The following is a 26,268-nucleotide window of genomic DNA, read 5'->3' on the forward strand; positions in this document are numbered from 1 at the left end:
ACCGACCCACTGTAAGATCAGTGCAGATCGTAGAGGGCTAGGCTATCAGTACTGGAAGGCGGGTTGCCGGGGGTTGGCGCCTACTTGCGCACTTCACCCTCGCACCGCGGCAGGACGTCCGGCAGGGGGAGACGGCTGCGGGAGGCGTGTGCGATTGACCTCGCTGGAAATTCAGCATATGGGGAGGAAGATCGGGAAGAGCTGTGCGATAGTTATGCTGCCGTGGGTAAGTAGGTTTGATCTGGGGTTAGCTGTGCTCGATCGCGAAGGACCAACGTGCTACCCAGTACAGGAGCAGAGAGAAAGAGGAAATAAGCTGCAAAGTAAGAGAAAACAACCAAAATTCAATAAAACCAACATAAAGTACAATGTCTAAGACCGATCGACCTCGTTTCGACACATAGTTGTAAATATAAGCGCCGATCAGGCTAAAATTGAACCTGCTCATAAGACAAGGCTTAGACACACTTAGACACTTGGGAGGTCTGATAATACTACATTTGGCGGTATATAGACACATTCAATGAGGTGCTCACTAAGACAAGCCCGGAGAACTTAGAGCGATGTGCCTATGATGAGATTAATGAGCACTTTGCCGGCTCGATAAGCGCCTTAGTTAAGCAACATAATAACATAGATTCGTGTGTGTGTGTGAGATATAGGTACCCAAAAACATACCTAGATCTATCCGTGTAAAATTGCATAGCTATATATGTGTATCTCTACCTAGGTATTCTCATGATCCATATTAACATTAAATTGTCGCCTTCCATGTGATGACGTCGAGTCTATAATATCTAGTTGGAATCTCGTAACATCATTTTGTGCTCGTGTCCGTTACGCCCTGGTTCGTAGAAACCCACCCATGAAGATCCCTATCATGCATCCGTCCGTCGAAGTCGTTCCTCATAAAAAATGACGCCCCAGGAAACCCCTTCCCCCTCTCGTCCCCGGTTTAGGCGACGGCAGTTATCAGGTACGGCTTTAGCGGAAGCGTGACGGGCTCGCACTCGACTATCCGGCTCGAGTAGATCTGGCCCATCGTCCAGTTCGGGTTGATCCACGTCTCGTCCGTGCAGGACAGAGTCAGGTTGACGGACCCGTAGGCGTGGATCGTAGTTCTGTCACGATAAGTCAGCACGAACACGGCGGAGACGTGGGGACGTCTAGAGGACGCCAAAAACACTCACGGATACTTGGGATCGGTGTCGCTGCAGGTCCAGGTCTGGTTGACGTTGAGGGCGCCGCTGGGCCGGCTGAAGTCGAAGGTGGTCTCGGTGGTGGAGCCGTCGGGGACGGTGCACCTGTAAGGCATCGTGCCGTAGAAGAAGTCGCTCAGCTGGTTGCTGCGCGCACTGCACACGGCCGGGTACTCGAGGGCCGGGTTCGTCAGGTTGAAGTCGACGTAGCCCCACGAATTCTGGTGCGCTGGCGTGGTGAATATGTAGTTGGAGTGGTACACGAAGTCCTCAATCGTCCACTCGAAGTTACCGAACGAGGCAGCCTGGCAGCCCGGGTTGCTGTCGCGCACCTCTGCAACCATCGGCGCGGCGGCGGCTAGCGGCAGGAGGGTGGCGATGGTAGAGAAGAAGCCTCGCATTGTGATGGCGGACTTGGGAATGACGTGCGAGCGTTCGTAGTTTTTATAGTTGGTCGTGTTCTTGTGGTAATAGGTGTCGCTACCACTAATAATGGGGGATTATCGTGATAAGGGATGAGTAGTTGTACGAACTAGGCCTTTGGCAGTCGAAAGGGCGAAAGAGTAATATATTAGATATATGTGTGTATTATGTATGTGTAGTTGGTGTAGTTGTCGAGATGATGTCTACAACAAGCCTCCTACCAAGGATAGAGAGGACAAGCGTTCAGATTTATATCCGGACCGATCGATCGACCTGAACGTGGGCCGTTCATAGCGTGTGAGGCGAGATCTGGTGATAGCGTCCTGTGTGACCTGATCCGGAAAAGGAGTGACGTCGGGCGGTTGATCCCGGCCCGCGTTGGGCTGCCAAGAACTCGTATTTTGTTGACGGCACGCCGGATTGGGCTGGAGGCGGGGGAGAAGAAAACATAGGCATATGAGTAGGTAGGTAGGTATGTAGAGGTAGGTATGGATGTCTACATGTGCATAGGTAGGCTCTCCGGCACTCATAGGCACGTTGACATGCTGGCGGCGGAGCTGACCCTGCGGATCGACCCCGGGAGGACGGGACGGTGTCGAGAAGGAAAGACCTGGCCCTATTGGCTCAGCATGGAGTTTTTAGAGACAGCAGGACACGGGCTGGCAATGGTAAGCAGCATGCATGTGTATGTAACCTTTCGTGTTGTGCCGTAGATGGTTATTTTTATCGGCAAAGCCACTTGTGTGTACCCATGTGGGTGTGTATGCAGCTTCTTCGTCTCCGGCGTGCTGGGAAAAGCCGCGCACTGGCTCTCCTGATCAACATGGAACTGAACATTCGCATCCATACCGTATTAATTTACTCATGTATTGTGTGGGTCCCTAAAACAACGGCAGTATGCTGCTTTAGGTGTCTTATGCCTTGTAGTAGCAGTACTAGTAGGTGCCTAGATAGACGCAAGAGGGTATACCGTAGGGCAAGTATATTATCATACACTATCACAGGAGGTATTCAACCTGCGTCGTAGACTTGTGCCTATATAACACACCCACGCCTGCGGCTTGTCCGGACGGACCGGTGTGTGTATTCGTATGTTTGTAATGTACCTAGGTACATAGGTAGTAATATGTGGCACAGCCCACTTTGCTGCTGGTTGAGCTGAAGCCTCACGGCATCCGATGATTGGGCTCCCCCCCTCGCCTCAAACAAACCGTCCGGGCTGCTCAACCTAAGGCAGCCGGCCGGTAGTGCAAGGGAGTAAGTAAGTAGCAAGCAACGTGCAAGCAACGTTACCGCTACCCGTATAAGTATGCATGTGCCTATTGTATCCGTCGGCATCACGCGGCCGCGGTCGAGTCGTGCGATGCTAAATGGCGCCGCTTACTCTCATACCATCGGCGATATACGGAGGAGCGGCCGAGCCCCCTTCTCCTCCTCCCGCAGGACGATGATTCAACCAAGCCGATACGAAATCATTACCGCGTGGCTTGCTTTCAGCCCCGTCGCGTAGACGATTGCCTATACCTATATGTCCGTGTTAGGAAGTGGGGAGGTGGGACCGCTCCCGCCTTGGGTCGTCTGACTACCTATGAGCAGGTATTAATATTGCCGTAGGCTCCATACAAGCATGGAAAAGTACCTATAGTAAAAGGTCGATGTCAGAATGGCCTGCAGTATAATAGTGCGTATTATTATAGGGTTGCCACTAATTGTGCAGCGGCTGGTAGGAAGATATACATACCTAGATTCCGCTTCTATTGATGCGCCAGTGTCACTTACGATTGTCTCAGTCAGCTGACACTGGTCTTGCAGTGGACCGTGAGCCAATATGGGGTTGCCCGTACCTAGGGTGAGTGAGGTGCCTAATACAGGGCCTTAAGTGGGCCTCGGACTCCGACCTAGAATACATCAATACCCGTATCACAGCTGTATGCAGGTCAGAGCAAGCCGTTGGTAGAAGGTAATAAGACTAACACGTACCTAGGCAAATGGGCCAATTGGTAATCTCATATTACCTACCTCCTTCATTGCTCTTCTGCTATCGTTTTCCCTGTCTTATCCTCTATTTACGCCATGTCCCGGCCAGCTGGCGGTAGTAGCGAGAATGAAGGGGGGCGAGAGAGGGAAGAAAGAGAAACGAGTCCGGTCTGTGGAGATGACATCGCAGCTCGCTTAGCATCCGTCAGCTACCATTCTTCGGACCACTCGGTAATATCCCTTTCAGCCAGCGGCCAAGGAAGACTGGATCGAACGGTCCCGGACTCGGCACTTCGAAGAGCGATCCTCGGTTGAATTTACCGGAATAAAGGCTGATACGCTGCTCTCATGCGTTGATAGTATTCGTGCCTCCTACCAGTGACCTACGTATACTCTGATATCGGGCCCTCCTGAGCCATGGCTCCCCCCCCACAGCACGGGCATATCTCGTTCATGTTCCTGTCTGTCTGTCTACCTTTCCCGATCTAGCATTTTTACTGATGTGAGTCGAGCCATGCGGCGATTTTCGGTGAGGCATTGCCTGCCAGTCATGCTCACCCGGCGTGTTCGGTGCATCTTCCGGGCAAATCGAAGCAGGGACAGGGGTTTCAATCGTCGAAACTAAATACGCCGTATTCACCATAGTAAACGAGGTTACCATGACGATGCGTCATCTCTCACCTATGGGAGCAACAGGCGTGTACACACGGTCGAGGGCGTTGATGGTAAGGGAGGGACGCGACGGATTGATCCGTATGCTTTACCCGCCTACGTCAAAACACGTGACCTCTTTAGGTGAATAGCGATGGGTACATGCAACGGACAGGATTCACCACACCCCATAGTATGGCTTACCTGCATCTATGTTCATCTAGGTTGCCATACCCTCCGAGTGACGGCACCTGGCATATATTACGACAAGTATTGACATGATGCGCTACCTGCCCCTAATGTCGGAATAACGGAATAACCGGGTACCTAGTTACTTTAACTTAGCTATACGGCTTATATAATCGGCTCCACAGCAGGTGCCAGACCGCCACCGGCTGAGTCGGTCAGTTGCAGGTGTCTCGTGCTCTGAAGCACATCGCCCGCCGGCCTGAGTCTCCTCTGCCTACTCACTCGCCATTCCCCGTCTTCCATCATCACAGCACAGTCGGCGGTATCAGTTCATGCGCTGCTACTCCAACCGCTCTCATACCCTCCCTATCCGTCCATCTCGCGCGATCTAGGGCCATTTGACGCGTTAGCCGCCACCGGAACCGACAGGAATCCTCCCGTCCTGCCTTCGCAGCAGCAGCAGCAGCAGCAGCAGCAGCACCGATCGGTCGATCGCATCCCTTCCGTTCCCCTACTCTTCTTCCCGGTTCATGTCGTAAAAGGGGTTTCCCTGCGCAATAATGGCGCCGCCCGTCGAAATCACCATCCCGACGACATTGCAGCACGTACCCGCCGACAATTCGAAACCGTACACCATCTACAACATCACCCTACGCTTACCTTTACGCACCTTCGTCGTCCAGAAGCGCTACTCCGACTTTGACACCCTGCACCAGACCCTCGCCTCCCTCGTCGGCTCCCCACCACCCGTCTCCTTGCCGGCCAAGACCTGGTTCAAGTCGACCGTCACGTCGCCCGAGCTCACCGAAGACCGCCGCCGCGCTCTTGAATCCTACCTCCGCGCCATCGCCGAGTCCCCCGACCGACGATGGCGCGACACGCCGGCCTGGCGCACCTTTCTTAATCTGCCGAGCGCTGGCAGCGCTGGCAACAGCGCGGCAAGCGTGCGAAACGGTGCACGCAGCTACGGGATTCCGCCAAACCGGGACGCCGCCAATGCCGCGGCAGCCCAGGACCCCGGCACCTGGCTTGACCTGCACGGGGAGATGAAGCGCGACTTCCAGGAGGCCCGGCGTTGCCTCGCGCGGCGCGACGGCGCCCCCGACAGCTCGACCGCACTCGAGGCCGGCGCCGCCGCCAAGAAGGCGCTTGTACGCGCCGGTTCCTTGCTCACCTTCCTCGGCGACGGCCTGCGCACCATGCAGGACGCCCGCCGTCTCGGTGATGGCGAGATCCGTCGCCGCAAGGACCTGCTCGCAGCCGCGCGCGTCGACCGCGAAGACCTCGAGAAGCTCAGCACAACGGTGTCAGCCGCGGGGCGGGCGTCGCAGCGCGCGACACCGTCGGCGGCGGATAAGGCGGCGTTGATCGGAAACGGCGCCCGGACACGCGGCGGGCGGGTGCTAGGCGCGCCACTGCCGGAGACGGAGCGGACCCGCGAGCTCGACAACCAGGGCGTGGTGCAGCTGCAACGGCAGATGATGAAGGAGCAGGACGCTGACGTCGACGAGCTGACCCGGCTCGTCCGGCGGCAGCGCCAGATGGCGGAGGCGATCCACCGCGAAGTCGAGGAGCAGACCGAGATGCTCGACCACGTCAACGCGCAGGCCGACGTTCTCAGCGGCAAGGTTGGCGTGGCCAGGAACCGCACCAAGAAGCTGTCGTGACTCGACCTCACCGCCGGCCTCGTGGTCAACGCCCTGCTGCTCTCGGTCGGCCTCGCTCTCCGCGCCGTCTGGCTCGTCGAGGGCTTGTTCAGCTGGGTCGCCTGGTGCGTCGAGTTGTTGCTGCTCGTCCTCGTCGACGGGGGCCGGTTGTAATGGGCCATGGCATTTCTAATGTGCCTTCGCTACCGCCACCACGTGTATCCCCTCCTTCTTTTTCTCTCTCTCCTTTTCCAACCCCACTTTTGGTGGCGATGGTCTACTCCTGCCTCACTAGCTATTAGGGGCGAGGTAGTCGTCCACGGCGCATTATTGGTTGCGTTTTTGGCGCACCCGTTGCTTTCTGTCATGGCAACACGCATCGACGCGGCCCAGACGCGGGTCGAGAAATAACATGAGGGCGTTGGCCCGATCGCCTTTTTGCCTTTTCTGGGAAAGCGTGTTACTGTACTATTTGTGTACTGGGGTTTGGGGAAGGGGGCATTTGAGATACCAATAGATTCGAGAGATTGCACATTTGGAAGAACCCCGTCGAGACGTCTTCGTCTCGTTATATAAGCTTACATATTAATAACACGTTGGGACACCGGCTGGTCCCGTCCAGCATACTACCCGGTGGACAGATCGACGCAGCTCTCTACGCGAAAGGGGCATCTCAGGCAGGGGTAGGAGATAATTCCAACGATTCATCGATGATCGCGATTAGTTGCTAGACGCGTAGACGTTCACTTGTCAACTGCTGTCTCCGATGCGAGTTGCCTAGCACTGCCAACGATATGGTATTCATAATTCCTAGTTGCATAGCCGTACAGTAGCCGTGTGTCGTGTGCTACGTAATATGAACTCAAGCTTAGTAAAGTGCGAAAATATGAGACTATCACGCAGTATAATAGGTATACATATATCTCTGGGCAATAATTAACCTAACCGGAACAGGTCCGTTTCCCCCTAGGGAACTCGAAGAGTGGTTGTGGTCAGGTATCAATTCGCGGAGACGCGAGTGTCTCACGGTCTAAGTAGGAGAGTTGGGTACTAATAGTGTTTTAGTTGGTCATCTCTAGTCACATTCCGTTTATTCACCTCCAAGGTCGTGACTATCATCGTATAACACCAGAACTCGTACCGTCTGACTATACCCTTCACCTTCACACATGACTCACTAGCATAACTAGCCGAGTTGCGCTGCACACGAATGCTCGTGTAACATAGTGCACACAGATCTAGCCAGAGGCATATATCCATTAGATGGCCAGCCTTACCAGCACCTGTGTTCGGCGGAGAAGGCTCCATTAGAGGCAGCCCTGTTGCGATGCCGTCTCGTAATACTGGGTGGCATGGAAGACGAAAGTAGCGACGATGATGTATGCAACGCACTGCGGGTGCTATCAACACGTGTTATCCGATAAGTGTTGCATCGAGCTCTACCGGGAATTCCGGTGATCGCCTTCTTCTTTGGAGGAGCGCAGTGCGTTTCTCGCCTTGCCTCACCCCTGACAACAGCGCGTGGTACACGTCGACGCGGTATGGGAATAGTTGCCTGTTATTATTAACCTATGGTAGCTCCGTTTATGTGCGCTTGGTGCCTAGGAGAATGAGGGCTCGAAACCCCGTGAACCATTTTCTCGACTAACTCAGCTTGCCTTCCACTTTTATTAACCACGTCCTCTATCGTCCCGTACTCATCGAGTCGGCCTACTCTAGCTTCCCATGCCCAACACGCCTTTCTCTGCCCCCAAGATCCAATAAGGTCCTCGGTCAACGAGGCCGGAATCCATCCCAGCCTTTCGGATATATCGTCTCTCCTGTGCCTAACCTCCTCCCACCACCCTGCAGCTAGGAGAAGGCGTCTAATCTTGTCACGAGTTCAGGCTCTGTCGGCAGCATGCCGAGAGAGACGAAAAAAAGGGCGAAGCTGCCCCCGGAGCCCATCGACAAGGACCCCCGCGTTATCGCCTTCAAGAGGACGGCTCGGGAGATGGCAGCCGACCGTCACAAGCGAAAAGAGCAATACCGCATCATCAAGCGGCTCGTGTACGAAGAATATGGACGCGATGCTCCTCACAACGGTGGCCCGACGAAGACATCCACCACGGCTTCCGGCTTCGGCGGGCTTCAGCAGAGCACATCTATTACAGCCACCGAGCAACTTGCTACAGCTCCCTCCTCCAACTCCTCCTCCTCTGTCTCGCCCTGTTCAATGAATCTACCACGTCGTGTAATCGTCGACTGGGAGCAGCTAGCATACTTTCGCGGACGCCCCGGTGCCGCTGGCATCACGCTGCGGACGATGCTCAGCATCGCCGTCGACGCGTACCGTGTCGCGGGCGCGCCGCGCGACCTCTCGGCGATGACCCTCGCGGAGCACGTCCAGCACGTCGAGGCCGCCCGTGCTGGCGCGCGCGCGCCTGGAGCCGACGGGGAGGGCGCCCCGGCCCCCCGTCGCATGTGCGACGTCATCGTCACCCGCCCTCTGTTGTTGGCCGCGCTCGCGCAGCGCCACCGCGCCCGTCATGACTTCCTTGCCTGGCTCGCTACCTACGTCGCGTTCCCGAACCTGCCGCGTGCCGTCCGCGAGACCTTCCGCCGGTGCCGCAACTGCAGCGACTGGTTTTGGCCGCGGGGCGCGGGCGAGGGCCCATGTGTGGCGGGCGGGTTGTGTAGCTGGCACCGTCCGTGCCGATTCCATCCCGGTGAGTGCATCTACACCTACTGTGTTCTCCAGTCTGATTTGTTAGGCCGGGTGGCGGCCCTACGAACCTCGACTGGACTCGTTGGGCTAACCATGGATGCATGCTATCGCCAGGCTATGTTCTTTGTAACGGCGACCAGGTCAACTCGATTACAGAGGCCTTCGCGCGGTGGGAGGTCAAGCTCTCCGATTTCAACATGTGGGCCCAGAACCTCGACTGCTACTGGTCTTGCTGCGGCGCGCGGCTGGTCGAGGAAACCGGCGAGGAAGACGTCGAGAGGGCGGATGACGGGAGCCCTGGGTGTGTTATCCAGCAGCACGAGGAGTCCTAACGCTGCGTATGTACTTGGCTGTGATAAAGAAGCATCTCGGTAAGCGGTGCGGTATTTGTACTGAGAATACTCAGGTATGAACGTTGGCTCGTAGGGTTCCCGAATATTACCGTATTAATTCTGTAATATGTTCGACTCCATAGTCAGTAAGTAATACTTGCGCTTGGAGTGTTTCGGGTGTTTTGCCTCCCGGCGACACCCACAACGATAGTATCGCGTACCACCCTATCATTGCCTTGGGAAACTAGGCATTAAATACGTGATAAACGTATAAATTAGTAGAAAAAAATCACCAAGTTAATGTTATCGGTATGCGTAGTACGGGTGGTGCCCAGGAACACGCTGTAGCGCGGAATTATTCGGTACGGATAAGACACAGTAGACAGGTGGAAGGATAGAGTCCGCCCAAAACCATCATCTTCTCCGTACAAACGAGAAAGCAGATCCGCTCGACTGTGCTCTGCCCTTCACATTGCACCAACACTTCCAGTAAAGTTTCCCGCAGCTTGGACACCGTTGGTCGGGTCCATCCTCCCAGAATGGCTGCATGGGATTACCCCGAACTGCGATGCCGAGCGAGTTGGTGACTTGGAGTTGGTATATACTACATGGTGGGAGAGGGGCTGAGAGCGGCAAAGACGAAGCTTTCGCATCGCGGAGGGGCATCTTTGGGTTAGAAAGAGGCTGGCCGGCCGAGCTATGCATATCGCGAATACGACTCTCGTCTGAATATGTTAAATCCGAAGTTGTGATGGTTCTTCTGTTAGGTAGGTCGCTGCGTAGTATCCACCTTCAGCCGGAGAGCTCGTCGGTTCATATACCTAGCACTCAGAACGTCTAGATTTTAAGACTTTTGCATACGTAAGGGGAGTGACGAGGGAGATTCTCGTCGTCACAATAAATCAGAGGGCATAGCACAGAGTAGCGCAATTTTGTCCGACAAGCCGACAGTGTCAAGTTCTTTCAACTAAGACACGGGCGTAACAATAGGATAGTTCCATGAGACGACAGCAGACGGACAAAACAAGGGAGAATCCAGCGAGTTACAAACATCTCTTTTTATTTTCCCTGTCACTAGCTTCGAGGCTCCGGACAGAGGACATCTGGGCATGACAGACTTCCGTTTCTTACGATTAAAAGGGTAGTTGTTGCAACATATGGTCATAATATCCCTAGAAACCGGCCGGTAGTTATCGCTACCCTCTTGATTTTGACAAAACAGCCACACGTAACTGACCCGAGATGAATCCATGAGTGACGGGTTTTTACACATAATACACGATCTGAATGGTTTGCCTTTATAAACGCAAAGTTCCCTACGCTATATTTGCCTGCCTGAAAGCTAAACGTAGGCTCACTTTAATAGGTACAATAAGCAGTACAACGGGAATACAATCAGTTATCCCTTCATTAAGTCGCTATAGACTTTGGTCTTCTTACCTTTTAATGTATTCCGGCGAGTTTGTGATCAGTCTTGACCCCTAACTAGCTTGACCCCCCTCTCTTTATCCAGGGTGCCCGGGGGCATGCGCTAAATGTCACATGTCTTATGTCTTATGGTCGCTAACGCGCCGATTAAGGAAATGAAACCCCTCCCTACACACTACATCCAAAGTACCTATTTAACGATGCCCAGCCGAGAGCGTTAGGAAACCATGCTAGGGAGGTTTCCGAGTTTGACCTAATTAATTGGCCGTTTCTCTCGAATGCTGAAGGGATATATAAGTCGGCGATCTATGTTTTCACGTCGAAATTGGCCACGAAGGCAAGACGATAAAATCAGGTGAATACGGGTGCAGTGGTTTAAGGCGGGGACGAAGCCAACCGATCATAAATCGGGCCGTTAAAAAGGAGGATGAAGATCATATTAAAAAGTATAGTAGTGAATCAGTACGAACAGATCGTGGATATATCACAGCTAAGGTATAATGTAGGAATCAGGTGGGGGCGGAACCGGGCCGCCGGGTTACCACCGACGGGCGCAACATTACCCCGGATCGGCCCCGTCTGTCGGTATCAATACCGTGACTAACGTAGAAATAGGTATATGCCTGCGAGTATTGACACGGTTCATTACCATAGTCTGGGACTCACTAGCACGGACCCTATCCCTGGCAGACCAGATAGGGGCAATACGCTAGCTTTTTCTTAACTGCGGCATCACGTAAAAACGTAGACGCCCACGTCTCCCTCGTAGGCTATGTAGACTTACAAGTAGGATTCCCTACGTAACAAACGGGGTAAGCTAACCTACCCCTTCATGGGCCACCGCTTCACAGACCGGGGTTTTTGTAATACCGAGGTATGATATCTCCTCGGCGTTGCAGATCGGAGTTGGTGGGCATGGGTGCTACGTTCATGGGGCGACAACAACGGGCAATAATCCGCACCCAATTGGGAGAAACTGTTTGCTGAGAAACTGAGAATAGCACGTAAGTACCTATCGTTTCCTATCCCCAACAAAGCAAGCAAGTTTTCTCGTCTCCTTCCGGCACCGCAACGAAGGGCAGTCGGTATTCAGGGTCGGCTAAGGCTATGCTTGGAGGAAGCCACCGTAGTAATATCCCGCTTTTCTACGGCCGGAGGTTCCCTGAGCCTGCAATAACTGCGAAAGGGAAAATCACTGTCCTCGCTTGAATAGATACGTTATGCTGAGAATGTTGGGCAACGTAAGCAATCATTTATACGTTAAACCGTCCCTCACCCAGTCCCAACACGGTCCAGTAAGGTAGCTGAGGCAAACGGTTCCCGCTTCCGCCACCTCCTCCTTTCGCCATTCTCCATACGTGATGTGAGGCTGCTGGTTTCCCACTGCGAAAATAACAGTTATCCGAGTTGTTGGCACCACTGGGACTACGATGTTGTTGTTATCCTCGGCTCGAGTGGAACCGCAAGGCGCCTCCTGGTTCCCCCCCTGTCACCTTCGGTGCCTTTTGCTGACCACGTACTGGCAACTGTGCGTCACCCTAGACCTAGAGCCTCTACCATGCCATGCGCCATACGGGGCGGAGCACCCCCTTCGCAAGACCCGGTAGCCTTAGAAATTCTATGATACCGCCTGTCGTGTAATCACACCACCTACTATCCAGTTCTGAGAGTAGGCCGAGCTTGGGGCTCCCAATTCATTTTTCTTACCAACGCTACTCCTTTTTTTTTTTTCCCCTCTCTTCTCTTTTGGACCTCTCTTATCCATGTTGCCCGCGTGGTCTGAGAGGCTTTTCACAGCATATTTCTCGACTCCCCCCGGGGGTATGAGATCGTTAAACGGCGTAACTCATGCATCGTTCCGTAACATCGTGATTGCCTCCCAGTCTATTGCCCATTCTGAAGGGTAGGTGATCTGACGCCGTAGTGGATGGCCAGGTCGAGGTGAGATCCTAGGGGTGAGAGCAGACCCGGCGCCTCGTTGGATTTCGCGAATTCTGATTTTCTAGCATTGGGGATGTAAACCCTTCGTCCATCGTATCAACACGCCGGATAATTTTCAAGATATTGAATATGTACAATGGGGTGATGGCATATGCTCTCGAGGTCGAACCCGCTCCGCGCTGACAGGATCCCCTGTGCCCATAAAGCATGGGCCAGAGGACTTATCGGCTCGAGCTACAGCATACGCACGCAGCCATGGACAGTCTGGCCCTGAAAAATGGTGAAGTGCCGTTTCGCACTCAAACATCGCTCTCACTCGGTAGCGATGACAGACTTGTCGGCACGCGAGGCCATAAAGTTTGCGTGGCTCTCGAGACAGCGGGCCATCAAATGGAGCACTAGAATCGAGTTAATAAAGCGAACATTATGGTCAACGTCAGGTTACCGCTCACCTGGCCACACGGCAGATTTGTCAAGCATGTACGCCGTAGCTCTCAGGATTTTTGCCGCATACCCGCAGAGACCGTCCATCTGCAGGCGAGAATCAATGGCGCCACCACTCACGATATCCATATTCATCTTCATATCAGCACTAGACAAGAGTTCCTGGATCTTGTGAATAAGCTTCACATCTTCGTCCTCGAGGAGCATTATAGCGGGAACACCCGCCATGTCGACTTCATCCTTCCCAAGAACACCCAAGTATCTGCCAACGCGATCCTGGAGTGTAGCGATCCACTCCGCGAGGACTTGTGCGCAATCGAAGGAGCACATCGCCGACTGTACTGGTAGTTCCCGGCTCGAGAATTCAGCAAATGTCACCCCTAACTTGTCCGACATGGAAAGCGAGTCAGCGGCGTAGAAGGCAGCCTTCCGCAGATGTTTCTCCCGGCGGGTAATAGAACGGTTGTTCGTTGCTTGTGTCTGTGACTGCGGGTGCGAAGGTGGCGAGAATTTCATGGATGCGAATTCAGGCGATGATGACTGTGTGGGTGGTGAATCGATGAAGATTGAACTTGCCCCGGATGCGTCGGACGGATCTGTCGCCGACTCAGCGTTGGATGAGGGAGAATGTTCTGCTTGCTGGTTAACTTCATTGCCACGCGAGAGCTCATCCGCCAAGCCATCCCAGTCTCGCTGCCAGAATTTCTCCTTGGTCCGGGACATGTTAACGAACAACCGAATATAGGCCAGATCGAGTAGAGGAATAGCGTCGGCAGAGAGAGGGCCCATGCCAAACGGATTGGGACGTTCTAGACTATGGTGGGGATTGCTCGCCCAAGCTGACTGCCACGCCTTCAATGCCGGCTCAATGTGGCGGTGCATCTTCTCAGTCTCCTCGTTCGTCCACACCTTATTGTGGTGCCGCTGGCGAGTCTCCCAGATGTAGTTGTGAAGAGCGTTGATCAACACTAGGCAGCCTAGAGTGCTGGGTTTCAGTTCGCCGGGTAGGCCATCGTTTACGTGAGCGGTAGAACTGAGGGACTGCTGCCCATTCCCGAAACTCAGTTTCTGTTGTTTCTCGTTGGTGCGCAGCAGCTCCCCAAGGGCTTCGTGGAATGTCATGCGGTTGTGCCCTGCAGCCCTTATGCCACCCTTCAACTGGAAAGCCGCAGCGCTCTCCGCGGCAAAGAACTCCTCGTCACATGGAAGATCCAAGAATATCTCCGAGTTCGTTAACGCCGGAGTGTGGTTGTAAGCAGTGACGAGGAGACTCGAAAAAATGAAGATGACATAGAGGGTCCGTTTTCTCTCTTCCATCGTCTTCCATCTCAACCATTCGGCCTGGTCGTCGGACTCGGCCTTGATACCGCCGTTCCAATTACCCTCAGCATCGTTCGCCTGGATCTCTCGGACCTCTGCCGCGTCCATCTTCATCGGCCGAAGGAGACCCGCAGCTTGGGCGAGGCTAACGAGGGCTGTGGAATGGGTTGAGGCGATATCGCTTGCGATCTTGTCTCCGCAGTTATGACCATATACTACGTTCAAGAGCATCGCTTGCACAAGCCATAGGGGCGTGTGGATGGAAGTTTCCGCCGCCTGGGCGCCCTGGTCCGAGGATGGCGTTCGACGAAAATCAGCCTTCCGCATATCGGATTTCCTCCTCTCCTCTAGGTATAATTGGATCATCTTCTTGGCCATCTCGAACAGGTCTCGCGACTGGGGGCGATCCATCTCGTAAAGAGCACCGATAGCGGCCATCGATAGAACCAGGCATCCGCTCCCACCCGCAATATTTGACCGTCCGTTAGCTGAGGTGGATGGGGTATCGAAGGACAACGTAGGGATATGCAGGAACGGTAAGTGTGGGTGGAAGTAGCGAAAGTAACTAGTGACATATCGCTGGAGGTCCTGGGTAGACGGCAGGCCTTTGGCATTGTCGGATGCGTTATCCGGGGTGTTTGGGAACTGTGGCGATATAGGGGAGTTGGGCGACGTGAAGGAACGTTTACGACCGCCGAATGAGGCACACTGGGATAGCGAGTTCATAATGGCGTTTCGCGTGATATCCGTGATGGTTGAAACAGGTGAATGCGATTGGTGGCTGCCATTAATCGATGTAGGCGTCTCTGGGCTGGGCCCAAAGTTGAGGGATTGGTTCACGGTCTGCGTAGTCAAGCCCGGCATTACCGAGGGACTCAGTGAGCTCATGGACGGGGGTGGCGTTGAGAAGAAGATCTCACTCATAGCCTTCTGGGAAGACGGCTGGGGCGACACAGGGGCCCCACTTAAAAGGTCCGGAAAGACGGTGCTGCTCATGTCCATAGGGAACTGTGTCATCTGGGGAGGGCCCATGATGGCCGGTTGCCACATAGAGCTAGAGGCAGCCGTCAAATTTGTGTGGTTGGAACCGTCGAGCATTACGTCGCTGATGCCACTCTGACTAGTAGTGCTCATGGCCGAGGGGGACGAGCCGTCGACGGCATTCTCGGTCGGGTTACTAAACGACATCTGGTGCTCGAACCCGGTTAACCAGTCAAAGTTGTCGTCAATGTGCTGGTTAGGGGTAGACATGTCCGTGATCCCATTTCCGAAAGGAGACATGGGATCAAGCGACATGGAATGGGGGGATTCGGTGTAATGAAGCGCGTTCGGGTTTACGGTGGTGGAACTCGGCTGGCTAAACAGGAAGCTATCGAATTCGAAGTCGGGCTGGAAAGGCAGGGGGGGTGCGGTGCGAAGGCCAGCATTAAAGTCCATGTTGTTGATCGAATGCGTCTCCAGCTTCGGAAGACCGTGGCTCACACCACGATGGCCCATGACCGAGGACATACCAGCAAAGCCGTGCTCCACATTGTGCAGCGGCAGGCCGACGAGGCTCTGATGGCGACTATGAGTGGGGGGTATATGGTGCTGACTTCTTGCGACGGAAGCATTCGCCGCAGCGATCATATGCATATGGTTCCCATCCACATGGCTGATGGTGTTAGCGCGGGGCCTCATCGAAGCATTCCCGTCGGCGGAAGCATTGGCAACGCTGTTCTTGCGAGCTCTACTCTGCGCCGTAGCAGTGCTACTAGTGCTTTCACGGCGGTTCCGGGGGCGCGACGAGGGTGTCGTCGTCTGATGGAGTTTCTGCTGGTGCCTCAAAAGTAGGTCTCGTCGGGCAAAACATCTCGCGCACTCGGGACACTCGAAGGGCTTCTCTTTAGTATGGGAACGCTCATGGCGTTTCAAGTGTTCCAGCCGGGCAAACGAACGCTGGCAAGTACCACAGACATGGGGGCGAGGCTTGTCGGTCTTGGGCGGAGGGTAGGGGGCGGGAGCACTAGTAGTGGCAGCCGCGGCAGTAGTATTCACGGTAATTGACGAGGCTGTACACGAGAGCAATGTCAGCTAACGAGTCAGCTCGAGAGATAGTTTAGCAGTCCAGGGACGCCAGACGCGGAGCGAGGAGTAGTAGTAAATCGATGCCTGCCTGTTGCCGGCGGTCGATGAAGGGCTGCAGAGAGTATGGGAATTGGGCGAGATAAAGGGGTGGTGGAACGGGGGCGAAGGAGGAGAGCCATACCGGAGTCGTCGTTGCCAGCATTGTTCCCCGAGACTGTAGCGGACGGTGATGGATTGGACATGATTGACGACAGGTTGTGGAGCGCATGGAAGGGAGAGAGAAAAGAGATAGACAGAAGGAAGGAGGAGGGGGTAGGGTAGGGTCCAACCGTCGACCACCACAGGACTGGACTGGTCCCTCTTCACAGAGAGGATGGAGAGCGGGCAGTTCTTGCAACGAAGCCCCCAGGTTAGAATCGACGGTGGTGGATGTAGATCGAGGGACGAGAGGTAGATAGATTGAGAAGGGTTGGAGAAGGGAGGGATCCTAGCAGGTGGATGTCGCAGTAAATGGATGCTAGTTTAAGGCTGTGGTTAATGACTATCGACCGACGTGTATTGCGACTCTCACATTCTCACACCTCAGCCTACATTAGGAGCGAGGTTCGAGGTTCGAACTGCAGCAGTGTATGTGGTGAGTGAGAAGGTAGGTAGGTGTGTGTGTGTGTGTGTGTGTATGTGTGTGTGCGTGTGTGTATGTGTGGTGTGTGTGGTGGGGAGATTTGGAGTGGGAGTGGGAGTGGGCGGGAGGAGAGACAATAGTAGAGAGACATGGAAGAATTAGACGGGTGGATTGGCTGCTACTACTACGTAGCGAAATGCCTAGGATCAAGGAAGGTTAACGCACACTCATCCCAGTGGGCCACGGTACCTCGCAATTCGGCAAAGTTACTCAAGCGCATACATGGAGGTAGGTACTACGAGGGCAGGACTGGCGTTTATCAGCAGACTGCGGTACTTTAGGACGGGATACAAGGACGGTATCTGGTGGGTATACAGGTACTTAGCCTCGCGAGCCGGGGTGCCCTCATGTACCCACACAGGCGGCCAGAGATAGGGAGGTACTAAGGAAAGGAGGGTTGTGGAGGGGCAGAGCAGGAACGCGAGGGAAAAAGGAGCTTGGAGCTACCCATGATGAGGGGGAGGGGAGGGGAGGAGGGGATTGAAGGACACTGTGCGCAGTGGAAGTGGGAGCTTCAAGGCTCTGGGCAGACATGCCACGCAGGGTAGCATTTTCTTCTCTCGCGTCCTGTTCCTGCTTAAGAGATATCACCACGATTAATAACGGGTTAAGTACATGAAAACGGTCTACGAGAGTAGCATTAGGAAGTAAAATACTAAAGTGATAAAATATTAATTTCTTATTAAGTATATATTATAAATAACAATATATATTTTATAATTTAATAGTTAATATATTTAGTTATTAATATATATATATATATTTTATTTATTTTATAATGTGATTGTAATGATGTAGAAATTGTACAGGTCTAAGCATCTACGTACCATCCACTACGAGTACGTAGCATACAAGGGGCGTGGGCATGCTGATATCTTCGGGTCTTAGGCCCTCTCGGCCCCCTATTATTAGCATCATCAGCCAGAAGAAGAACGCTACCGACGAGGGTACCTGCCTGCCTATCTGCTGGCTTCAGTCGTGCACCGCTCAAGTCAGGTACTAACAAGAGAGAATCAAATCGACGGCCACCCGTAACCTGGGCCCCAGCGATTTCGGGTGGGCTGATCTTGCGCAAGGGCCTGCCCGTTAGTTTCAGGGCGTCGGGCCCACCCACAGCGGCGAGCCAAACAGGGGTCGCTGCATACGTGCCCGATCTCATTGGCCCACACGCAAGAACCGCCGGAGCAGAAGAGTGGACTTTGGGGTCACAAGATGTAAAATCCAATCCGCAGTCCGTTCGGCGCGACGTTCACAGGAGGTACCTGTCCGTCTGTCGTTACCAGGTAGACAGGCGATCGGGTCAAGACTCTCCCATGCATAAAACCGACCAGCCGAATACCCAGAGAGCTCAACCTACACGTATATGTTTCCGGTGCCCTCGAATGAGTGCCTTTCCTAAAGAGTTGCCCCGAGCGAGAGGGATCTCGCGCAGCCTTCGCTACAAATGCTTGTACAGGAGGTAGGCAAGAGGTGGGTGGCTTGGGTGCCTAACTTGCGCCGGTTCGATACCGTCTTCTATACATGTGTATATACATTTGCTCTCTTGCATTAGGTCTCTCCTAGTGCGGCTAGGTGTGTGGGATGTGCCGGGGAGCTGTTATGAATATCTCTGATGCAAGTGAGCTCGAGGGACATCCTCCTTGTCGGCATACAGCAACCACTGTATAGACTGCGTCTTTACAGCATTCGTGAGCTTCATTCAGGAGTCAAGACGTGTATAGTAGGCAGGGCTTGCATAGCTGTAAATATGTATATACCTGTAAAGGTCAGGCAGCGCCCCGTCTTTAGATCAGTGCCAACCCCCCCACCCTTTTTTATGAAGAAAAAAAAATTCTGCCTCTCGCTGTCAGGTAGCATCCGTTGTTCACATGAAGCCCGTTGCATCCATTTCATCACCACCTTCTGCCTCTGCTGTATATGCGTCGGCTGTCATTCCTGCATCAGCTTCCGCTTCTACTTCCACGTGCAGCTCCATAGACGCTGGCTGTTTCGCTATTTTCCTGCTCGTCTGGCCGCCCAAAGGCTAGGATATTGGTCTCCGCTTAACTATAAGTCGAGTCCTCGTGGGGGGTATACACGGTGGTAAGTAGGCATGCACGCTATCAGCACCACCTCATAACGAGCACGCTGCTCACTACTAGAACCCGTGGGAATCCCCTCTCTTGTTTCCCTCCTGCTCCCCCCTCCTCCCATTGGTTTGCTCTCTTTGTCTTCTCCCTCTCTCTAATACTAACTCTCGATCTTGAAAGAATAGATACGTAGGTAATTCTTCCAGCCCACCGCGGGGCAAATTCGGCGAAATGGAGCCTCGCAGCAGACCTGAATCTGGCCGGGCTCGAAAATCAAGTATCCCGGTATCCCAGAGACAGAGACGCTTCAAGGCTCCAGCAGTGCTGCAGCCTTTCGAGAACTTGCAGGGGCTCCTCGAGGGACTTGGGGGGGACCGAGGGGCAATGTTGGATTATGTAGGTGTATATGGGTCCGCGTGGCTTTGACGACAGATTTTACCCACCCACTCCGGTCGATGGCCGACGGAACCCTCGGGCAATGTCTGCTACGTCGCACGCTCTGCTCGTTCACCAACCTTTCTCCCGCAGCGCGCTGTGCGTATAGCTGTATCGTTATAGGCCTGCCTACATTCTAGAACCCAAGCGTGTGCATGTTACCGCCTGCCCCCTCTGCATACATGCCCATACGGTACATAAGGCACATGCATTCAGCGCATGTGCGATATAGCATGAAGCAGCAGGGTGAGTTGATCGGGCCCTCTCGACCCCCAACTCTCTGCGGTAGGCAGGCGTTAGGGATATACACCCTCGCAGATCAGCCATCTATCTTAAGGTCGGCTATACTAACCCGGCCAAGCTTTTTGCCTTGGGCATTTGGGTACCTGGGTACGGATGTACTACTCATATAGGTTGGTTGCGCACCTACCTAGGTAGGTAGGTAGGTAGGTAGGTAGGTAGGTAGGTAGGTACCTCCTACGGCGTGTGGCATATACAGGTATATATGCACGTGCACACAGGTACATAAAAGATACCTACATGCAATGAGGCAGGTACCTCCTAATGTATGTGTAGGTGCCTTCTACAGCTGGTACATTCCGTGATTAGGTACGTAGGTAAGTACCTACCTACCTACCTACATACCTGCCTACCATTGCATCATCGGATCACTCCAGGGCAGCAGCCACGGCGGCAAGAAAACCGAGGGTGGGAGAAAGAATATTACACATACATTGCGTAGTATGCATAACTACATCCTCTTGTCGCACTATGCTTCTTGCCAGGATCCCACGCAAACCAACAATCGTTTCTGGATATATAACCTATAATATGCTGTGCTAACATTGGCAATCTGGAACTCATTTATTCCGTAATGATAACCCAAAACCAAAGCCTGTCTCGGATCCGTGGGCGTGCTCAATTACCCACTTGTTAAATTACGGGCAGAGAGCCCTTATGGGCATCAGCACCGTTGTTGCTGACGGTGTTGCTCCGTTGAATTGATTGCCCTTTTGGGGAGCATTTTGCTGTCATCCTCCCGACAGAATGAACATCACAACATCGGCGACAATATGGCAATGCAGTGCCATTTACTCCTCTGCTACTTCGCTCCCGTACGGAGGGGCTCACATCCGTTTCCTACTTCTTACGCCAACCTAAGGTGAACATAGATTGATACGTGAACTATGGCGCGTAGGTTACGTGCTTGAATGTGTTGGTGAGAGAGAGAAATAAATATTGGGCAGGAGTTGTGCGCTGTTTTCAAAACGTGTATAGTTCGCGTGGACGAGGCATAATCCTGGGTACCTAGCATGCCCGACCGCCTGCCTGGATACTGGCCGGGTATGCAACATCAAGAGTATGCGATTTACCTAATCTAGGCCACATGCGTTTGCACTAAGATAGGCGAGGAAGAATCTAGAGTACGGTGTGTATCAGCAATGACAACATTTCGATTATGTATATACGTCCCATCTCGCCGTAGATGTTCGCTGTGCCAAATGAGGATTCCTAGTTGATACCCACTTGCATATGAGCACCTACATATAGTTGCCGTTCCTATATACGCCATCACCATCGCCCGAGACCTGATTGATGCGCTACCGAAAAACCGTCACGATCGAAAGTAGCCTCGTTTGGAACACCGAAATCAATGTCGAATAGGGTTGTGTCAACTGCAGTTGTCCTGGGGAGAAGGCCGCGACGGTAGAAGCCACTGTCCGGTTACGAGTCAAGACTTGCATTTGTGGTGAAAGGACCGATCAGAGGGCTTAGGGTCCTCCTCTTTCTTGTACTTAAATTCGCACCTGTATATAAGCACACGCCAGCGTTTTATTTCCTGTAACAGGCAATTAGCTAGAGGTGGCTGATAGATTAAGAGGTTAGGTACTTAGCATATGTCTCTAACCTAAATTCCCTTGATTTTACCCGTTGATGCCGCCCTTAACAAGTCGCCAAAGAAAAAAGACCCAACGTAACCCACACCTATCGTCGTGACACATCCCAACCTTTTCCCACCCTGTCTCCTCTCTCCCTCTCTCTCTCTCTCTCTCTCCGGTTCCTGAGTTGACAATTGGGACTGGAGAGTATCACCTGGTATCAGCACGGGAAACGAAACAGGCTTGTCGATGGTGATAGCAAGGCTGACTAGGGCTGTGTGTGTCGAAATAACCGCCCAGGCTCACACATCATCATCATTCCATCCCGTAGTCCTCCTCGGCCTTCTCGGGTTGGGCTAGCCGAGGCGCTTAGGGCAGCGACGGGTCCTCGAGCACGTTTGGGGTATCAACGGCTTAAACCCCTGCATTTTCATGCTCCACGTCAGGGTGCAATTCTCGCCAGCTGGCCGTGTTGCCATCATAGCCGAGAAAATAATCCTCGGGGGCGAACAGGGGGTGAGGGAGAACCCATCCGAGATGCATCGCTCTCCTCCTCACTCCTTCAACCCGCAACTCAGCACGTCCCTTTCTTTGATTCCAATATCTTGTTTTGATATCAGCAGCCGCATTATCGTCGTCTCCCTCTTCGTCTCCCTCCCTTTTCCATTCTTCCTCTTCTATATACCTCCCGCGCGCTCTCTCTCGCTCCTTCTCTCTCTTCTATTATCGTCCTAGCTAGGCTCGTCCCCGCTCCCGTGACGGCGATGATCTTTACCTGTTCGCGTGGTCGGAAACGAAGTTTCGGCGCAACCGGGGGCGGTTTTATTGATCCGTTCGGTACGTAGAAGTGCTGTCACGCTGCCATCGGGATGGCTCTCTTGCTTGACTTTAGTATGTAGGTAGGTATATGTATGCTACATTAGGTGCCTAGTATTCGTGCTGTGTATGCTAGGCAGTAGGTATGCTACGCCTACCCATCTACCTATCAACCGCATCTCCATATCTGTCAAAAGCCTCTAGGGTCTCGCAGCATCATGCACTTGAACCCTCCCGTGGGCCCACCCATTTATCTGTTGTCTGTGTACGTGCGTATATGCATGTTCGTACGCATTTCCGTCAGCCGAATGGTACGCCTGCTGTATATCGAGTATCAATTCCCGTTAACTTGTTTTTTTTTTTTTCAGTGGGCAAGCCAAGAATCGCTCGGAACTACAGGCGACATTTAACGCTTAGATGCACATCACGTAGCGCCGAATTCCACCACGACCCATAGCTGTAACCGCGACGGGGAGGCAGAGCTTTGGCGCCCCCATTCGCGGCGATGGCGAAAGCGGCAATATGATCAGAGAACAGGCGGGCAGGTAAGAAATGCCTACAACGCACCCCGTACCAGGTAAGAGAGGCAGGTACCTAGGTAGACACCTGTTTATACAGAGGTAGGTACCTACCTAGGTACCTGAGGCACCCAGGCACATCCATAAGGTATTTTATGCCTAGGCGTTAACTCCGACACCTCGAGGATTCAACCTACCGTCTAGCGATAGCCTAGCATCCATCGCATTGCAAGCCCGATACAAGGCATGATGCCTTGCGAGTAGAGGTACCTACCTAAGGTAGGGGGTTAGCTAGGAGGCACCTACATACAGAAAGGGAAGGTAAGTATAAGGTACAGCCTTGGCCAGTGTTAAGGTACCTAGCTACCTACCTACATAGGTGGTACTCTAGGTAGAATGGAAGCACGATTGAGAGGCTCGCACCTAGAAATCAATTTATCAACGGCCTCAGGTGCCTCACCCTCGCCTTTCTCGGAGGGCATTTGTCCCCCGTACATTGGCATTCGGCGCCGTATACCGGTTGGCTGCTGACCGCATCTGAGATTGCTAATACCTGTTGAAACCCTTCTCAAGGCTGTAGTACGCGTGCCAATGTACCGTAGGTACCTAGAGTATTGGACGCACCGACCTCTTTTATGGCTGTACTTGGGATAGGCTGGTACCTACCTGGTAAGCAGGCAAGGCAGGGCAGCATACCGTGTCAATTCGCACTCAATTTCCAAGTCCTACGACGAGGCGGGAGGACCTTGCGGCAAGACCTGCTGCTTTCGCCGTCTCGGAACATGTAGGGATATGGCCGCTATGAAATCCCGCCTGCTACACCCTCAACCGGCATGTGTTCCCCATGGCACATGGCACATACCCGGAGCGCACGCTCGCTCACCGGTGCTCCGGCATCTGGGGAAACATGCAGAGAGACCTCGCTCGCCCCGTCTCCCTCTCCTCCCCAAATTTCTCCGAGAAGAGAGAGAGGGAAGGGGGGGCAAAAAGGGGGACCACTTTAGGGGTGCAGACGAGATCAATCCGAACGGGGGTCCTTTTTATCCTCGGGGGGGCCAGTCTGACCCCGTTCCGAGACCGCTGAGGCCCGTCCTGCCACATAGGGCCTCTGATCTGCGCTGGTTGTATGTTATTTTATTTTTGAACAATTCTCCGGACGTCCACGAGCAGGCTCCGCTAACCAATTTTGAAGCAGCATCTTTGCAAGGTTCGGCACTGCCCAAGCCGCACTTGCACGAGGGATCCAAGGTGAAAAACGCGTCGAGTCAGGTGTCCCCCAAAAATCGGCCGGTTGGATAGGACGTGTGCAACCATTCGTTCCCCTATATATCAGCCCCGAGGCTAATTGGGGTTAGACGGGAGAAGGCGGCGGCTGTCTCGATACCTCGTCGACGTCGACGTCGACGTCAAGTGTAGGCGGGTTATGCCCCCCTCTGCTTTACGGGCATAGTAGCGAATCGCCCCGGCGACCAACACGCGAATTGAACGCTGTCTTTGTTGGCTACCACGCACAATGCACGTTGTTCTAGCTCTCTTCTCTCGAGGCCGAATCCAACTCACCCCCTTCCCCCCCTTGCCGTGGCACAAGTTCCTGCAGCCCATCCCAATAGCGTGTGTGGGCACCGATGACCACTGGCAGTATTCTGAGTGGCCGGCCCGGCCGGTAGCTTTGGCCGCTGTTTCGTCAACACACGAGTATCGGCCTATTACCCATCGCGTTGCGTTGCACCGCGCTGCTTCGGCTGCTGCTGTTGCTGACGACGCCTCGCCAGCTCTGTTGTCAGCAGCCTCTATTAGACAGCCAGGCCTAGCTGAAACAACTCGAAGCATACAGAACTCGTCACCTTTGACAGCAACTTGTACCTGCTTTCTCATATTCCGAGGTTATCGGCTGCGCAACGACGAGAAGGGGGGGGGCGCGGATCCTCCCCCTTCCCCCCTTGCCTTCCCCAGATTTTCCTCTCGCAAGCAGCGTAGCGCACCGTGCTCGACTATGAAGGGCCGGGGTCAGGTTAGGAGTTGGGGGGGAGGGGGAGGGGGTCACTCCGTCTACATACGTATGTATATACATACGCAGATGTGTGCATGCCAGCCAGAACAAGGGCAGCAGCGCAGCAGGGTTGGGATGCCTTTCTGAGGGATGCCGATCAGTCTCTCGGGGCTAGCGTGCTTGGTGGTACTGCCACCACCACTACTACTGCTACTGCTACTACCGCCACCACTACCACCGCCACCACCACCGCTACTACATCCTATTATGTCTACCGTCCATGTAGATGGATGGTAGGTCTGCCACCGCCGCCGCCGCCGCCGCCGCCGCCGCTACGACCACTGCTATGTATGCTACCCTGCCCCGACAGTCTTCGGGGCGACTGGAAAGGGAAAGGTTGCCCCCACCATCCGCCATTCTTTCGACAGAACGAACTCCGTCTCGTCGTCCAATGGATTCCAATTGAATGAGGCGACCGCCATCCATATGGGCTCTCTGCCAGCATAGCCACACCCTCATTCGCAGTTAGTTATTGCTTCGCTCGCCTACCCCTTTCCGGGTCTGCCAAGCTCATGACGTCGCGCCGTCCTTTGTCCGAGGAGCTTCGAGGGCGCCAAACCGCCATACCATCCATTCCCTCCTGCATGCCGCCTATCACGGGACCGGTACCTGTTAGTCAGTGATGATAAAGGCGCTACATACCTCGGATACAGGTACATACATGCTAGTCTCTGCGTGCTTCTATCTCCGTATGCCTATCTGCCACCTCTGCCTTAGACACCACTCATCACAGGTTTTTAGCCCATCGGGGCAGGATTAGGAAGACTTGCTAGGTAATCCGCGGGTATGTACATATACCGGACGCTATCCTCGTTACTTAACTAACTATGTCTCGTTAGCCTGCCTACCTGCGTTGAACCGTGGATTCACTAGCTCAGCGGCTCCGAAAGAAGACCTAGATCGTAAAAGTGTTGGCAGGCTAGTTGGAACCGAGACGACCGCCGGCTTCACCGCCAAGGCTCGGGCCATTCAACCTATATCTTAGACATACCTATACATACGCACACCTTTTTCTCTCTCCGTCACTCCTAGCACGTACGCGTCAGCGTTAGGAGAACCTACCCTAAGCCTCCCCTCCGAAAGTTCGTAGAGCCTTCGTAGAGCCGCTCGTGTGGGACTGCCAATTCCGCAGTCTGCAACCTCACTTCTGGGTAGCAAGGGACGTTGATTGTTACTTGCCATGTCTACACCTTAGAACCGATGATCATGTCCTCGACAGGCGAGGAGCTAGGCCTCCTGCATCTCAACCTGGAATCCTAGCTGAGGGACTAGACGAATAATAATCTCGGGCCCGCCCAGTGGACACTGGTCTTCCTGCAAGTCATGGGGGTATTTTTTTTCTTCACCAGCGTGCAAATCACAGACCTAACAACGGCCTGCTCGCATCCCCACACGCAGGGTAGAGACGCTGTTGGGTCCGTTCGTTCGTCACGCCCCGAGGAAAACAGCGGACCTGTAAGCAGAAAACGTCGCATTGCAGTGCCGCCCAATGCG

The 26,268-nt window shown here is 53.7% G+C and overlaps 5 protein-coding genes across 5 annotated transcripts; 3 read left to right on the top strand and 2 right to left on the bottom strand.

The window, feature by feature from the left end:
* Positions 1–466: 466 nt before the first annotated feature.
* On the bottom strand, positions 467–2,076 carry GGS23DRAFT_543019 (uncharacterized protein). Its single transcript, XM_051514825.1, has 2 exons — positions 1,191–2,076; positions 467–1,121 (listed from the first exon to the last, which is right to left on the bottom strand). Exons 1-2 carry the CDS (start codon positions 1,598–1,600, stop codon positions 956–958), a joined length of 576 nt encoding a protein of 191 aa, XP_051376605.1. The 5' UTR covers positions 1,601–2,076; the 3' UTR covers positions 467–955.
* Positions 2,077–4,530: 2,454 nt separating this feature from the next.
* On the top strand, positions 4,531–6,197 carry GGS23DRAFT_549 (Phox-like protein). The gene has a single exon (XM_051515190.1). The coding sequence runs from the start codon at positions 5,000–5,002 to the stop codon at positions 6,104–6,106; it is 1,107 nt and encodes a 368-aa protein (XP_051376606.1). The 5' UTR covers positions 4,531–4,999; the 3' UTR covers positions 6,107–6,197.
* Positions 6,198–7,492: 1,295 nt separating this feature from the next.
* On the top strand, positions 7,493–9,250 carry GGS23DRAFT_543037 (uncharacterized protein). Its single transcript, XM_051514826.1, has 3 exons — positions 7,493–7,907; positions 7,972–8,793; positions 8,907–9,250. The coding sequence occupies exons 2-3, from the start codon at positions 7,986–7,988 to the stop codon at positions 9,122–9,124; spliced, it is 1,026 nt and encodes a 341-aa protein (XP_051376607.1). The 5' UTR covers positions 7,493–7,907; positions 7,972–7,985; the 3' UTR covers positions 9,125–9,250.
* Positions 9,251–12,805: 3,555 nt separating this feature from the next.
* Positions 12,806–16,566, bottom strand: GGS23DRAFT_591709 (DNA binding regulatory protein AmdX; the record flags this gene model as incomplete). The annotated part of the gene is made up of 3 exons (XM_051517771.1): positions 12,806–12,891; positions 12,946–16,308; positions 16,506–16,566. The coding sequence occupies 3 exons, from the start codon at positions 16,564–16,566 to the stop codon at positions 12,806–12,808; spliced, it is 3,510 nt and encodes a 1,169-aa protein (XP_051376608.1).
* Positions 16,567–23,825: 7,259 nt separating this feature from the next.
* GGS23DRAFT_543055 (uncharacterized protein) lies at positions 23,826–25,538 on the top strand. Its single transcript, XM_051514827.1, has 3 exons — positions 23,826–23,848; positions 23,920–25,463; positions 25,516–25,538. The coding sequence occupies exon 2, from the start codon at positions 24,238–24,240 to the stop codon at positions 24,859–24,861; it is 624 nt and encodes a 207-aa protein (XP_051376609.1). The 5' UTR covers positions 23,826–23,848; positions 23,920–24,237; the 3' UTR covers positions 24,862–25,463; positions 25,516–25,538.
* Positions 25,539–26,268: the final 730 nt, after the last annotated feature.

The sequence above is a fragment of the Durotheca rogersii genome, assembly GCF_024521655.1.
Source record: "Durotheca rogersii strain YMJ 92031201 chromosome Unknown GGS23scaffold_1, whole genome shotgun sequence".
NCBI classification, from domain to species: domain Eukaryota; kingdom Fungi; phylum Ascomycota; class Sordariomycetes; order Xylariales; family Xylariaceae; genus Durotheca; species Durotheca rogersii.